Source organism: Carcharodon carcharias, chromosome 6 (genome assembly GCF_017639515.1).
Source record: "Carcharodon carcharias isolate sCarCar2 chromosome 6, sCarCar2.pri, whole genome shotgun sequence".
Lineage (NCBI taxonomy): Eukaryota > Metazoa > Chordata > Chondrichthyes > Lamniformes > Lamnidae > Carcharodon > Carcharodon carcharias.
In genome coordinates this window covers 145,549,244-145,565,638 of record NC_054472.1, presented here as the reverse complement: position 1 = coordinate 145,565,638, position 16,395 = coordinate 145,549,244, and the positions used below count along the sequence as shown (strand labels likewise).

Below are 16,395 nucleotides of genomic sequence, written 5' to 3'. Positions count from 1 at the left end.
GCCCGAGAGGAGTACGTTGCATACTAACCAAAATGATACTGGCGCTGAAAGTGTTACAGAAAATTGAGGACAGCTAGGCCATCTTATCTTTGAGGGAAATTAGGAAGCACTCTTTTCACTCAAATGGTAGTAGAAATCTCTGTCCCGAAAGACTATGGATACTGAGGGAACATAGGAGCAGGAGTAGACCGTTCAGCCATTCAAGCCTGCTCTGCCATTCAGTAGGATTGTGGCTGACCATCCACTTCTACCCGCACTATCCCCATATCCCTTTACGTCATAGGTATTTAGAAATCTGTCAATTTTTGCTTTAAACATACTAAATGACTGAGCTTCCACAGCCCTTTGGGGTAGAAAATTCCAAAGATTCACAACCCTGAGTGAAAAAAATTTTCCTTATCCTGGTCTTAAGTGGCTTCCCCCTTGTTTTGAAATTATGTACCCTGGTTCTAGACTCCACAACCAGGCGAAACATCTTACCTGCATTTACCCTGTCTATCCCTTTAAGTATTTTGTAGGTTCCAATGAGATCACCTCTGATTCTTTGAAACTCTAGAGGATACAGGCCCAATTTCTCCAATCTCACCTCATAGGACAGTCCTGCCATCCCAGGAACGAGCCTGGTGAACCTTCATTGTACTACTCCCTCTATGGCAATAATATCCTTCCTAAGGCAAGGGGATCAAAACTGCACACTACTCCAGAGGACAATTGAAACTTTCAAGACGGATTTTTTTTGGGTATTAAGGGATGTGGAGCAAAGACAGGTCAATAGAGTTGAGGTATAAGTCAGCCAAGAATTAATTGAATGGTGCTCTGGAATGAGGTTTTCAGCAACAGTAGGATTGAGACAGGGGAAGTAGTGGACAATAATAGAGGTGGAAGCTTTTCAACGATGATGAGATGGGCTTAAGCTCCCTTCTTAACTAAAGAAGCTACTTTAACCATAACACTCTCTCCAGTCTCTCAGATCTTGCATTACCTGCAAGCATAACTTTAAGTGCTATGTCCGGTTTTGATTGTCAGACACACAGAAAACATAAGTCCACTAGGTGGACGGAGAAGAGACATAAGAATAGCAGCTTTGTGGTTTGCATGTGATATGTAAGGTATTGTAGCTAAAGACATATTTATGAGGTCATTGGTAGGATCTGCTCTGGAATTTAATGTTGACTAGATGGGCTGCAGCCAACCTATACACTCCTGTGTTGCTGCCTGATTTATTTGACTGATGGATTGAGTTACGTTGTAAAGTGCACATACATGGATATTGGGTGAGGACAAGATTGGCCTCTGCTTACATTTTCTCATACATTTCCCACAAACTTCTAGAAGATTTCGTATTCAGACCATTTTCAGAAACACAAGGATGATTAATGTTGTACTGGGGATATTCTTCCCACTTTTACAGAATACTGCAATTTTTACCAAGAGTATTAGAGTAAAGGTCCATCTCCCATCAGTTACAGATTAGATACAAAGTAACAGTCTGTCAAAATTGTTTACATTAGGTGATCATCTGCTTTCTACATGCAAGCTTATTCCTGAATTTTATATGCGTAAGATAGTGCACATGGAGTTATACTCTGATATAAAAGCAAAATACTGCGGATGCTGGAAATCTGAAACAAAAACAAAAATAGGTGGAAAAACTCAGCAGGCCTGACAGCATCTGCGGAGAGGAACACAGTTAACATTTCGAGTCCAAATGACTTTTCATCAGAACCAAAGAAATATAGAAATATGGTTGAGGGGGGTGGGACAGGTAGAGCTGGATAGAAGGCCAGTGATAGGTGGAGGCAAAGAAGAGATTGCCAAAGGTGTCATAGACAAAAGGACAAAAGGGTGTTGATGGTGGTGATATTATCTAAGGAATGTGCTAACGGTGACATTAAGGGTAGAAAGCAGGACAAACAAATGGCCCTAGTGGGGGTGGGGTGGGGGAAGGGATCAAAATGGGCTAAAAGGTGGAGATAAAACGATAAATCAAAATAAATTTAAAAATAGGTGGGAAAAGAAAAATATATTTGAAAAATATAAATTATTGGAAAAAGGGGGATCGGAAAGGGGGTGGGGATAGAGGAGAGAGTTCATGATCTGAAGTTGTTGAACTCAATGTTAAGTCCGGAAGGCTGTAGAATGCCTAGTCGGAAGATAAGGTGCTGTTCCTCCAGTTTGCGTTGAGCTTCACTGGAACATCGCAGCTGGCCAAGGATGGACAATTTGGCTTGAGAGCAGGGTGGTGTGTTGAAATGGCAAGCGATAGGGAGATCTGGGTCATGCTTGCGGACAGGCTGAAGGTGTTCCACAAAGCTGTCACCCTGTCTGCGTTTGGTCTCTCCAGTGTAGAGGAGACTGCATTGGGAGCAGCGAATGCAGTAGACTAAATTGAGAGAAGTGCAAGTAAAGTGCTGCTTCACTTGAAAGGAGTGTTTGGGCCCTTGGATGGTGAGGAGGGGGAAGTAAAGGGGCAGGTGTAACACCTGCAGTTGCATGGGAAGGTGCCATGGGAGGGGGTTGAGGTGTAGGGGATGATGGAGGAGTGGACCAGGGTGTCCGGGATGAACGATCCCTGCGGAATGCCGCCTGAGGGGATGAAGGGAACATGTGTTTGGTGGTGGCATCATGCTGGAATTGGCGGAAATGGCGGAGGATGATCCTTTGAATGCGGAGGCTGGTGGGGTGATAAGTGAGGAGAGGGGGAACCCTATTATGGTTCTGGGAGGGAGAGGAAGGAGTGAGGGCGGATGCGCGGGAGATGGGCTGGACACGGTTGAGGGCTCTGTCAACCACCGTGGGTGGAAAACCTCGGTTAAGGAAGAAGGAAGACATGTGAGAGGAACTGTTTTGGAAAGTGGCATCATCAGAACAGATGCGACAGAGGAGAAGGAACTGAGAGAATGGGATGGAATCCTTACAGGAAGCAGGGTGTGAGGAGCTGTAGTCGAGGTAGTTGTGGGAGTCGGTAGGCTTGTAATGAATATTAATGGACAATCTATCATCAGAAATTGAGACAGAAAGTTCAAGGAAGGGAAGGGAAGTGTTAGTGATGGACCATGTGAAAATAATGGAGGGTGGAAATTGGAAGCAAAATTAATAAGTTTTTCCAGGTCCAGATGAGAGCATGAAGCGGTACCGAAGCAGTTATTGATGTACCGGAGAAAGAGTTGTGGGAGGGGGCCTGAGTAGGACTGAAGCAAGGAATGTTCCACATACCCCACAAAGAGGCAGGCATAACTGGGGCCCAAATGGGTACCCATAGCCATACCTTTTATTTGGAGGAAGTGTGATGAGTTTAAGGAGAAATTGTTCAGTGAGAGAACAAGTTCAGCCAGACGGAGGAGAGAAGTGGTGGATGGGGATTGTTCGGGTCTCTGTTTGAAGAAGAAGCAGAGAGCCCTCAGACCATCCCAGTGGGGGGTGGAGGTGTAGAGGGATTGGACGTCCATGGTGAAGAGGAGGCGTTTGGGGCCAGGCAACTGGCAATTGTTGATATGATGTAGAGCGTCAGAGGAGTCGCGCATGTAGGTGGAAAGAGACTAGACAAGGGGAGAGAGAATGGAGTCAAGATAGCAAGTTGTACTCTGAGTTTGTGCTATTCTATAGTCTGCCTGGGATGCTGACAACAGGCGTCAAAAATGCAAAAAAGTATTTAATTCTCCAGCACAGAGATCCCTTATGGACGTAGAAACAGGAGTAGATCATGAGGCCCCTCAAGGAAGAGTAGCCCCATACAGCATTAATCATCCTTGTGTTTCTGAAAATGATCTGAGTACAAAATCTTCTAGAAGCTTGTGGGATATGTATGAGAAAATGTAAGTGGAGGCCAATCTTGTCCTCACCCAATATCCATGTATGTTCACTTTACAACGTAACTCAATCCATCAGTCAAATAAATCAGGCAGCAACACAGGAAAGTATAGGTTGGCTGCAGCCCATCTAGTCAACATTAAATTCCAGAGCAGATCCTGTCAATGACCTCATAAATATGTCTTTAGCTACAATACCCCACATATCATATGCAAACCACAAAGCTGCCATTCTTATGTCTCTTCTCTGTCCACCTAGAGGACTTGAATGTTTTGTGTGTGTCTGGCAATCAAAACTGGACATAGCACTTAAAGTTATATTTGCAGGTAATGCAAGATCTGAGTCTGGAGAGAGTGTTATGGTTAAAGTAGCTTCTTTAGGTAAGAAGGGAGCTTAAGCCCATCTCATCTTCATTGAAAAGGCTTCCACTTCTGTATTATTGTCCGCTACCTCCCCTGTCTCAACTCTTATGTTGCTGAAACATTCATCCATGTCTTTATCACTTCAAGAATTGGCAATTTCAAAACTATTTTGGCCAACCATACTTCCACCATCATTTAAAAACTTCAGATCATCCAAAACTCTTTTTCCTGTAATCTTGTCCTCCAGCAAGTGCCACCTATTGATCAACTCTGCCTTTGACCTTTGTTGGCTCAGTCCCCAAAGCTTCATTCCTGTGTTTAATTGGCCTCATGTCTTCACCCCTCCCTAGCTGGATAGCTTGACAATCGCCAACACCACTGCCTACCCACCCCCAGTTCTTCCTTTATCTCTGGGCTCACAGTCTGAAATCTCATCTCTTTGACCAAGGTTTTGTTCTGCTAATATCTGCTTCTTTTGCTTAATGTCCATTTTTTGATAGCACTTTCGTGAAGCTCATTGGCACTTCTGCACATCAAAGACATTTTTTATATATGCAAGTTGGTATTGCTATAGTAGTAGTTCATATCTTGTCACAACTCAGATAGCCCTGGGCTGAAGGATAGAGCTAGAACCAAGTATCTATATATTTACAGGCTTTTATTTACAGAGACACACGTTAAATATTGTGCACCTCCACCTAGCCCACCACTTATACCTATTTATATATATAGATATATATATATATAGAATATATGTGAGGACAGCTGAGTCCCCAGTTAAGGCCCACCTCCACCTTAAACATTCAATTAATATACAATTAATATATCTTGAAGGCTTCCTGATGAAGAAATGATCTCGGTCCTGTTTCTTTTTACTTTCCCAGCAAACACCGGAAGAGGAACTTTGCAACTTGCTGACGAACATTATCTTCTCTGTAACATGGCGAGGGGTAGAGGGCTCTGAGGATGCAGCATGGAAAGAGCGAGGGCAGATCTTTTCTGTCTTGACCAAACTTGGGACAGCCTGCGAGCTGGTTCGTCCACCTGATGAAATTAAAAGAAGGTCGGTGTCACATCTTTAAACTTGCTGTAAACCATGTGGATTCTTCTCCTCTGTTTCCTCCTTTTCTCTTCCCAAAAACCCAACCACTGACCCAAAAAAACATTGTTTCAAAAAATGTGCTCTTCATATTGGAAGTGAAATTCTTCTGATCTGTGATTGCTTTGTGAATGTTTGACTTGAGTAAACTGGGAATATTTCCATGAAAAAAGAATGTTCAAGTGTTGCAGATTCTAAATGCTTAAGCCAAAATGAACATTAATCACAAACACTATAGCAAGAGGCCGCAGAAGGAAACTGTTTAGATTTAGTGGGGCTGGTTTTGAGTGCCCTTGCTTGGCGTAAACAGAGTGTTAACAGCCCCAAAATGGGGTCAGTAGTGTTAACACTGACAATGCGATTGGCTCCATTTTGAAAGGGGCCTGCTGCCATGTGTCCAAACCACCCACCTGTTTCATATGAAAATAGGTATTCTGATTGCCATTTTAGATAAGAAGTGGTTGAACTCTGCACAGTGTGTTCCCTACTCAGTTTGATGGGACTTAGAATAGAAGAGAGCTGCAAAAGATAAAGTTCAGGAGAAGCAGTGTTCCTCCTGGGCCCACCAATATAATCCGGGTTGCAGCTGCTCTAGGACCCCCCCCCCCGCCCACCCAAACTCTGCATTTGCCCTCCTGCCCCATGCAGCTTACCCTGCATGTGGCAACTTTGCCCAATTTTCAGGCTGCAATCTAATGAGCTGTATTAATAAGTCTTTTGGCACCCTGAAAGAGGTACAGAAATGACAGGGGTGTCTTCGTTATCGAAACAGGCAGCTGGCTAGTACACTCCATCAGTCAGCCACCAAAAAGTCAGTATTTACCTCCAGTTACTTCTACAATGAGGATCCAAATGATATTGCAAATGAGAGAAGGAATTGGATAAATATTTTGAAGCAGAATGATTGAGGGGCATGAGATTTAGTCCTACATTTTCTATCATGTTGCTCCTGATCTTGTGGCAGAAATTGATTGAACAAATTCAAATCACACTTTTGCCAATTTTCCACTTTGGATATTGCCCAAGTGAAAATGCAGGGTGTAGACTAGTGTATGAACTTTGGAATCAGCTTAATGGGCATCAAGAATCTTTCCAGTCCTTTACATTTCTACTTTTCAATAGTGCAAGATGATATTTCCATTTGGTATTCACACCACTGATTTCTCTATAATTATCAATGAAATAATTCCGATATTTACATTATTGAAACAAACTTATTATCAGGTTATGTGCTAGCTTGGCTCAGTTCCTGGTACATTTGTCTCTGGGCCAGTAGGTTGTGGGTACAAATTTCATTTCAGGAGTTTGAGCTCATCATTAAGCTAACACTTCTGTGCAATGCTGAGAAGATGGAGCACTATTAGAGGTACCATCTCATATGTTAAACAGAGGGTGCCAGCCTAAAGGCCATATGAATATGAGTAGGTAATTCTGCCAGGGCCATTCTTTCTCCCAAGTACAGGTTCTTAGTGTCTCCCACCTACAACCACAGCTGTTGCTCCCATCTCACTGACTGACTCTACATCAAAGCCAATGTTGCACTTGCCTTGAGATTGTTGATACTGTACAGCAAGCTTGCTCTATATTTAGCCCCTATTATAACTGCACTGGGAGTGTTTGATATGACAGTACAGAGGGAGCTATACTCTACCTAAATGTTCAATACTTTTCCTGGCATGTTGGGGACAGTGGTTTCCTGAAATGGAGAGCATTACATTGGTAACACTTACCTCAATGAGCAAAATAAATTGTTTTAGATCTGATATAATAGGGTTGATATTGAAAGGCAAGTGTGAGACCCTTATAAGACTGGCCATTGTAACAAAAACAACAGAGAATGGTCACAAGTTGAAATTACTTTATGTCAGTAAAGTGAAGCAGCTAATCAGTTAATACTCTGAGAATGAAGTTTATTTTCTCCCTAAAAATAGGATGGGACATGCTGAACAATATGTGAAAGCCATCTCAGTCAGGGTATCAGTGGATGTGAGAAACTAAAAAAGAAGAAAGTTTCATTTATATAGTGTCTTTCAGGACCTAAGGATGCCCCAAAGCACTTTCCAGTCACTATTGCAATATGGCAGCCAATTTGCAAACAACAAGATCCCATAAACAATAATGAGATAATGGCCTGATAATCTATTAGTAATGTTGCTTGAGGGATGAATAATGGGAGAACTCTTGGAATAGCAATATGGGATATTTTATGTCTAGCTGAAAGGACAGACAGAGCCTCAGTGTAACACCTCATTGGCAGCTTTGACAGTAAAGGACTCCCTCTGTTGGAATGTCATCCTAGATTCTGTGTTCAAGTCTCTGGAGTCAGGTTTTTGAACCATGACAATGTAAGTGTGCAACCCACTGAGTCAAGGCCAACTCTTTGAGCTCAGTTTTAATTCGTCAAAACCCATTCACTTACACAGAATTAAAATTGGGTTGTTTGTGTTTAAAGCAGTTCCAAAATACAAAGAAATAAAGTGGAACCTGAAAGATAGGAAGTGGCAAGATAATGGAGAAGATGGTTGCTGAAGTCAGTCATCAAATCAGAAGGCTGTTGGTTAGATTTTGTTTTGGGTTAAATGCTTTTTTTGTTTAAATTACAGCCTGTTGGAGATGATGCTGGAGTCTGCATTCTCTGACATTAAGGATGCCACGAACACTGCACTAACAAGTCACATCCAAAACATCCTGAAACTGCTCCGACTGCTTCAGGACTTTCTCTTTTCAGAAGGGCAGAGCAATCAAGTGCTATGGAGTGAAAAGGTAAGGGGTGGGCAGGAATATCAGTCAAATGAGACTTTTCTTCTTCTTCAGTTCTCTTCCTGAAGGCAGGTCCAACCCACAGCAACCACGGTCTTCACCACTGGTCGGGCAAGGAAGCAGGCCCCAAATTCACCCCAGTCAGAATGGGGATCAAACCCGTATTGTTGGCACCAACCTGATCCATACCAGCTATCCACCCACCTGAGCCAACTGACCCCTGAAGAGTCCAAGTTCCTGTGACGACATACATTTTTAAATGCATGTTGTAGTCTGGAGGTATTAATAGTGATGGCAGAGGCTCCAATTTTCTTCCCATTACATGGCTGACCAGGAACTTCTCCAGCTCTTACCATCTGCCATTGGCAGATTTATAAGTTGATACTGGGCCTGTTTGGCCGCATTATGAACGCACCTTCCTTGACCATCAAGTCCTGGAGTGGCACTTGAACCCGGGACTTCCAGCTCAGAGACAGAGAATCTACCCACTGCATCACAAGACTTCCTCACAATGAGAGTGTTGAACTGAAAGAGGAGTGCACTGCTGGGTAAGTACTTTGTGTGGTGGAGTTACTGAGCCATACAGGCCAGAATGTCTCAGGTTCCATAACTTGGCTGTGATGTGTCAACGCAGCTTCGCTAGATGGAATATCAGTTGGAATGCAGTAATTATCATCATGTGTCAATATCCTGGAACTCTGTACCTAATGTGGAGCACCCTCACCACATAGACTGTAATAGCTCAAGAAGAAGGCCCAACAAGAAGGTCTTTGAGAGAAACTAAGGATGTGCAATAAATTCAAGCTTTACCAGTGAAACCCATGTCCTGGGAATGAATATAAAAAAATTAAGCTCAGTACTGAATAGGGTGGGCCTTGATACCTTTTCCTCATTGCTATCCTCTGACTCTTGTTATAAAGTGAGTGCCCCTGTGCATATTACAGTAAGGGAATAGTAATGTGTGTATGTATGTGTGGTTGTGTGTATATATAAAATATATAAAATATATATATATATTATATATATAAAATATATATAATATATATATAAAATATATAATATATATATACATAAAATATATATAATTAATCAATTATTTATTTACTGACCTTCCTGTTTTCAGATTCTTGAAGGTGTTATTAATTTATTGGACAAGCTAGCCGTTTGGCACCATTCAGACAATGGGACATCAGACCTGAAGGAAATGGCTCAGATTGGCCTCAGGATTATCCTGGGCTATATTGTACAGGAAGACACGCAGGTTTGTGAACTTTTATCTGTGAAAAACAGCACAAGAGCAACTCTGAGCTTTCAGTTCCAGACAAGACCACCTCTCATCACTTCTTGTCTACCTCACCTCCTTGACTCTTTTAAACTTTCCAACCACAGCTTCTGGCACTAGGAAAAATTGCTCCTTGGTTAGGACCCTACCAAACTATTAACTCGTCGTCTTCCACGATGACATGTCTGTCTTAGTTGAGATGCTCACAAGATTGAGAATTTTAAACGGAGACATTTGGGGGACGAGGAGTCAGTTAAGGTCAGTAAGAACAGAGACAAAATGTGAGCAGGTGCTGTTATTTGCTAGGACACAGATATCAATGTTTTTGATGAGCTGAAGTTTACAGAGGGCAGAGGATGGAAGCAAGTTGAACATAGTAAAGTCTAGTTAATTGAGCTATTGCTGATAAGTTTGCAGCTTTATTAGTGATTCCAGCAGGCCTTACAACCTCGAACCTTTCAGTCAGTGTACTAAGATTGGCAGTCTCATTTCGCCAGTGATACTTGGGTCTTTGTTCCTCTGAGGCATCAATGTGATGAATCCATCCTTCCAATTTCTTGTTTATGTAGGAGCAGGGAGACTTGAGGGTTCACATAGACAGTTGGTAAGGCTGTTAAAAAGATAGCTATTATTAAACCCAATAAGAAATTTAGGAGAAATGTCTTTACCCAGAAAGTGGTTAAAATGTTGAACTTACCACCATGTGGAGTAGTTGAAGCAAATAAAATAGATACATGTAAGAGGAAAGTAGAAAGTACATGAGGGAGAAAGAAACAGAAGGATGTGATAGGGTTAGATAAGTTAGGGTGGGAGGAAGCTTGTGGCGTATAAATATCAGCATAGACCAGTTGGGGTGAATGGCCTGTTTTTGTGCTGTGAATTTAAACTTCACTGCATTAAATTTCAATTGTTGCCCCTATTACTTTGTCTGATCTCAAATAATGAATAATGGTACACACCAACACATATAAGGATGATTCTCCTATGCACTTTTTGATAGGAAGACATCTATCTCCATTTAACAGACAGAGCTTGAGTGTACCCTGAACTAACAGTTAGTTACAAAAGGCATTTTGTCCTTACAGTGCTGTCTTGCTGATAGAGGATAAGTTTTAAATATAGCCTCAGCTCCCCACCTCTACTTAATACCTACTAAGTCGTTACATTTACAGAAAAATGTTTTGTCTGCTTAAGATGATGCCTCTGTATTCAATTTTCTGTTCTTCATCGCTCTTCAGGTGTGTGCAATGGCCTGTGTTAAGCTTCATAGCCTCCTTAAGACCATGCCGATATGGAAGGAGGAGGCCTGCTTCCTGCTGGGAAAACTGGATGTTCCCCTTACCAGATCTATCAAGGGTAAGACCGAGATCTTCTCTTACCTATTGCCCATTGTCCGCACTCTCATGGACCAGTGTTACCAGTTGCTTCAGCTGCAGTACCGGCTGCCATCTCTGCCACCCACCAATGGCAGCCCAACCTTTTTCGAGGATTTCCAGCATTTCTGCGTCACCACTGAATGGAGATTATTCATGGAAAGAAATGTGAGTATTTTATGCGCCTAAGCATAGTTTGATATGTCTACATAAGCTGTATGATTTTATGTGCCTGACATTTCTGGGACAGTTGTCATAAAACTGGAACTACTAACCCAGTCTCATTTACCTTAGTATAGAATCTAAAATTTTCCCATCTCAAAGATGTGTGACAGTCTCATGTCCATCAGTCATTTTTTTTATTCTACAGCCTTTGGGCTTTTCAAACCTGATCTTGGGGTTAACTGAACAATTCTTTGTGATTTATCTTGTCTTTTATCCTTATTAGGAGCAGGACTAGGCCACTCAGCCCTTCGATCCTGCTTCGCCTTTCAATTTGATCATGACTGATCTGATTGTAACCTCAACTCCACATTCCCACCTGCCCCTGATAACCCTTAACCCTCTTGCTTATCAAGAATCTACCTACCTCTGCCTTAAAAATATTCAAAGACTCTGCTTCCACCACCTTTTGAGGAAGAGTTCCAAAGACTCATAACTTTGAGAAAGTTTCTCCTTACCTCTGTCTTAAATGGGTGTGCCTTATTTTTAAACAGTGACCCCCTAGCTCTAGATTCTCCCACAAGAGGAAACATCCTCTCCACATCCATCCACCCTGTCAAGACCCCTCAGGATTTTATACGTTTCAATCAAGTCATCTCTTATTTTTCTAAACTCCAATGGGTACAGGCCTAACCTGCCCAACCTTTCCTCATAAGACAACCCACCCATTCTAGGTTTTAGTCTAGTAAACCTTCTCTGAACTGCTTCCAATACATTTACATCCTTCCTTAAATAAGAAGACCAATATTGTACACAGTACTCCTGATGTGATCTCACCAATGCCCTGTATAACTGAAGCATAGCCTCCCTACTTTTGCATTCACTTCCTCATGCAATAAATGATAACATTCTGTTAGCTTTCCTAATTACTTGCTGTACCTGCTTACTAACCTTTTGCAATTCGTGCATTAGGACACCTGGATTCCTCTGCGTCTCAGAGCTCTGCAATCTCTCACTGTTCAGATAGTATGTTTATTTTTTATTTTTCCTGCCAAAATGGACAATTTCACACTTTCCCACATTATATTCAATTTGCCGGATCTTTGCCCACTCACTTAGCCTATCTATATGTTTTTGAAGCCTCTTTGTGACCTCTTCACAGTTTACTTTCCTACCTATCTTTGTGTCATCAGCAAATTTAGCAACCATACGTTCGGTCCCTTGATCCAGGACATTTAAATAACTTGTAAAGAGTTGAGGTCCCAGCACCGATCCCTGTGGCACACCACTCGTTACATCTTGCCAACCAGAAAAAAGTTCGTTTATGCCTATTCTCTGTTTCCTGTTAGCTAGCCAATCTTCTATCCATGATTTCTTATTTTAAAAAATATCAGTCCAATCACCACCCCCTTCTCTTGCTCTTCTGTTCATTCCTCATGCCTGTTCAGGTATCTCCTCCCTGGTCCTTGTCTCTCCCACTGTCTTCTCCCCAGTTCAGTCTGTTTGTTCAGCCTGGTTTCCTTGCACCTGCTCAATGATACTTTCTACCCTGGAATCTTCATCCACTTAATCCTCCAATCTGTCTTGGGACCGCTTCTACCAATTAGTCCTCCTCTCTGCCCTTATGTTTCCTAACTTATCCTCATAGTTACCCTTCTCTCCTTCTTGGTCTTCATTTCTGCCTTGGGATCTCCATCCTCAATTGGATCCTTTGTTAACTCCTCTGACTTCATCTTATTGTATCTCCTAGTCTATCTTTCTCTGCTCGGCTCTCCATCTCACCCAAACAAAGGACTCATATCACCTTGCCTACTTGATCTCCCTTTACTAGTGTTGCCTTCTCGGCTTATTGTATTTCAACCTATTCTTTCAAATCTTATTCTATTTTATCCTATCTTATCCCAACAGATCCTATCTAATATTATTGTAACTTTTCAAGCCTACTTTACCTTACTTTCCCATGACCTTTGTCTTTTATTCTTGTTAACATGTTTTCTTTGGTGTATTTGCTTTCAGTGGATGTATCATTGTGCGTTTTTGCAGGTTCTGAACGTCATGACTCAATACGAGTTGGACACATTTGCCAGAAGCCACAATCAGATGTCCAACTTCTGGAATTCCTGCTATGACTCTCTGATGAGCAGCTCGCTACGTCGGGAGCATGAGCGTGGAGAGAGCCGTTCCAAGTTCCAGGTAGCTGATGAATGTGGCAAGCATTGAGAAGGCCATCTGACCCATTAAGCATCCTCCTTCCACAGTCCCTGTACAATTGACACTATTCTGGGCTCTACCTACATATTTAATCTCCTCTCACCGATCCTGTACACTCTATGTTATCTTGGACTTCACCCCAGCCATTTAATCTCCTCCCATGGACCCTATATCACTCTAACCTAGCATGAACTCTATGCCAACCATCTCCTATATGAAACTATTGATTCTTTCAAATGCAAATTAGATAGACTTATTTCAGAAAATGATATTTTAGGAAATATATATGTAATTTGAAACATATATGTTACCATATATATTGATATGTGGTAAGTGTATCATATTTTGGAGGAACAGGTGACTTTGGTTCTATGGCTCCCAAAAGTCTCTGCCACTGGGTTTTTCCTTGGTCAAGTCTGGGCCTATCATAGATGAATTAGTAGTGATTGACAGTTCTGAAATGTCAACAGTTCAATTATCATTGTACCATGCAGCTACCATGTTAGTCGAGGAGAACTGGATGGATGTTTATTTTTCACTTAATAATTCATCTTCTGATATGTTTGTGATTACATCGAATGACTCCAATCAATTAAACAGTTCACGCTTCAGACCAACAGGAGTTCTTGCAGCCAAACTGAGCCTTTGGCTTTTCCTTTGAAAAATGTTTTGTTTGACTTTTAGTATTGTTCTTGGGATAAGGGCAACTCTTGAAAGGATGCATTTATTGCTCAACCTAGTTGCCCTAAGTAGATGGTAGAAGACCTTCTCCTTGAACTGCAGCAGTCCTTGTGGAGTGGTGGCGCTCGTTAGGGAATATCAAGATTTTGATCCAATCATATTGAAGGGACAGCAATATTCAATTGTACCTTTCAAAAGGGAACTGAATAAGCACCTGAAGCTAAACAATTACCAGGACTTAGGGGAAGGACAGGCGAGTGGGACTAGCTGAGTTGCTTTTGGAAGAATGTCTTGTTTCTGGAGGGTGCAGGTGTCAGTAGTGACCTTTTATGAAAGTCTGAGCCTCCTGAGGCATTGTTACCCCATCATGTCCTGGAAGCTGATCCTCAATCTGTCGACCCCGTGCTGGGGGTTTTGCCTCCTTTGACCTGGAACCTTGTGTCCATGCTCTCTCCCATGGAGCAGCATTTGGCTCAGGAGAAGATAGCTGCTGTTGGTGTTTTGATGCTGTTGTTGCTGTTACTGCTTCTGGTGCTGCAGCTGTTGGTGTGGCTCCTGGTGCTGGTCTATCTGCATCTGTTGTTCCACAACACAGACCATACTTTGGCTGCATACGTTGCTTCCACACTGCAGCGAAGGCTGACGGTTGGAAACCGCAGATCAGTGCGAGTAAAATCCAAGGTAGGCGAAATAACTTTCAAAAAGTTGGAAATCCCCTTTAAAGCAGTGAAATCAGGTTCTCAGAACAAGTGCAATGAGCGCAAGCCTTTCTCAAAGCCAGCAGATATGCAATTTCGCTCTTTAAAGGCTTTCCAGCTTGTAGGTTTCATTGTTCAATGACTCCCAACTGTGCTCTCGCCTTGTTCACCCTGGTAAGTTCCACACAGTTTGAGAAACCTGTGTGGTGGCTGTTAAAGTTAGAATGCTAGATTAAATTCACAATTAATTGGCTATTTCCTTGTTGTGTTTACTTACTCGACAGGTCCAGCTCCAAGGAGGTTTTCTAATTGCCTGCAAACCTGCCCCAATTAAGCCCAGAAGTGGGTTGGATCATGTCAGATTTCCAATTCAACATCACTTTTTAGGCTTTAATTCCCCCCCCCCCCCCCCCCCCCCCCCCCCCCACCAACCCACCTGCAGTGGAGGTGGTGGCATAGTGGTATTTTCACTGGACTGGTAATCCGGAGACCCAGGGTAATACCCTGGCAACCTGGGTTCAAATCCCACCATGGCAGATGGTGGAATTTGAACTCAATAAAAATTAGGAATTAAAAGTCTAATGATGACCATAAAACCATTGTCGACAAAATCCCACCTGGTTCACTAATGTCCTTTAGGGAAGGAAATCTGACGTCCTTACCTGGTCTGGCTTACATGTGACTCCAGTCCCACAGTAATGTGGTTGACTCTTACATGCCTGGCCTAGCAGGTTGTATCAAACAGTTTAAAAAAAGTCACTAAGAAATGAAACCAGACGGACTACCTGGTATCAATCCAGGAAACGTCAACATGAACTTCTTACTAACATCTGGGGGCTTGTGCCAAAATTGTGAGAGCTGTCTCACAGATTAGTAAAGCAACAGCTTGACATAGTCATCCTCACAGAATCATACCTTACAGATCATGTACCAGACACTACCGTCATCTTCCCTGGATATGTCTTGTCCAACTGGCAGTATACATGGTGGTGGCGCAGTAGAATATAGTTGGGAGGGAGTTGCCCTGGGAATCCTCAACATTGACTGCGAACCTCATGAAGGCTCATGGCATTAGGTCAAATGGAAACCTCCTGCTGATTACCACACACCGTCCCCCCTCAGCTGATGAATCATTGCTCCTCCATGTTGAACACCACTTAGAGGAATCACTCAGGTTGCAAGGCGCAGAAGGTATCCTGGGTGGGGAATTTTAATGTCCATCACCAAGAATGGCTCGGTAGCACCACTACAGACTGAGCTGGCTGAGTCCAGATGGACATAGCTGTTAGATTGTGTCTGTGGCAGGTGGTGAGGGAACCAACAAGAGGGAAATACATATTTGACCTCATCCTCACCAACCAGCCTGCCACAGATGCACCTGTCCATGCCAGTATCGGTAGGAGCGGCCGCCACACAGTCCTTGTGAAAATGAAGTCCTGTTCTTCACTTTGAGGAAACCCTCCATCGCGTTGTGTGGCATTACTACTGTGCTAAATGGCATAGATTTCGAACAGATCTAACAACTCAAGACTGGACAGCCAAGAGGCACTGTGGGCCATCAGCAGCAACTGAATTGTGCTCAATCACAATCTGTAATCGCATGGCCTGGCATATACCCCACTCTACCATTACCACCAAGCCAGAGGATCAATCCTGGTTCAATGAAGAGTGGAGGAAGGCATGCCAGGAGCAGCACCAGGCATACCTAAAAATGAAGGGTCAACCTGATGAAGCTACAACACAGGACTAGTTGCATGCCAAGCAGCAAGTGATTCCACAATCTCTGGAAGAGGAGACTCCACAAATATCCCTATCCTCAATGATGGGGGAGCCCAGCACGTCAGTGCAAAAGATAAGACTGAAGCATTTGCCACACTCTTCAGCTAGAAGTGCCAAGTGATGATCCATCGCGGCCTCCTCTGGAGGTCCCCAGCATCACAGATGCCAGTCTTCAACC

General features: G+C 42.8%; 1 protein-coding gene across 4 annotated transcripts in view; it reads left to right on the top strand.

Annotated features, from left to right (window-relative positions):
• Positions 1-16,395, top strand: part of nbeal2 (neurobeachin-like 2) — a 271,817-nt gene that overhangs the window by 182,234 nt on the left and 73,188 nt on the right. For all 4 annotated transcript variants that reach the window (XM_041189748.1, XM_041189750.1, XM_041189747.1 and 1 more), the window contains 5 exons: positions 5,057-5,235; positions 7,875-8,034; positions 9,155-9,292; positions 10,552-10,854; positions 12,892-13,041. In XM_041189748.1, coding sequence (XP_041045682.1) covers positions 5,057-5,235; positions 7,875-8,034; positions 9,155-9,292; positions 10,552-10,854; positions 12,892-13,041 — 930 coding nt within the window. The remainder of the gene's footprint in view (positions 1-5,056; positions 5,236-7,874; positions 8,035-9,154; positions 9,293-10,551; positions 10,855-12,891; positions 13,042-16,395) is intronic.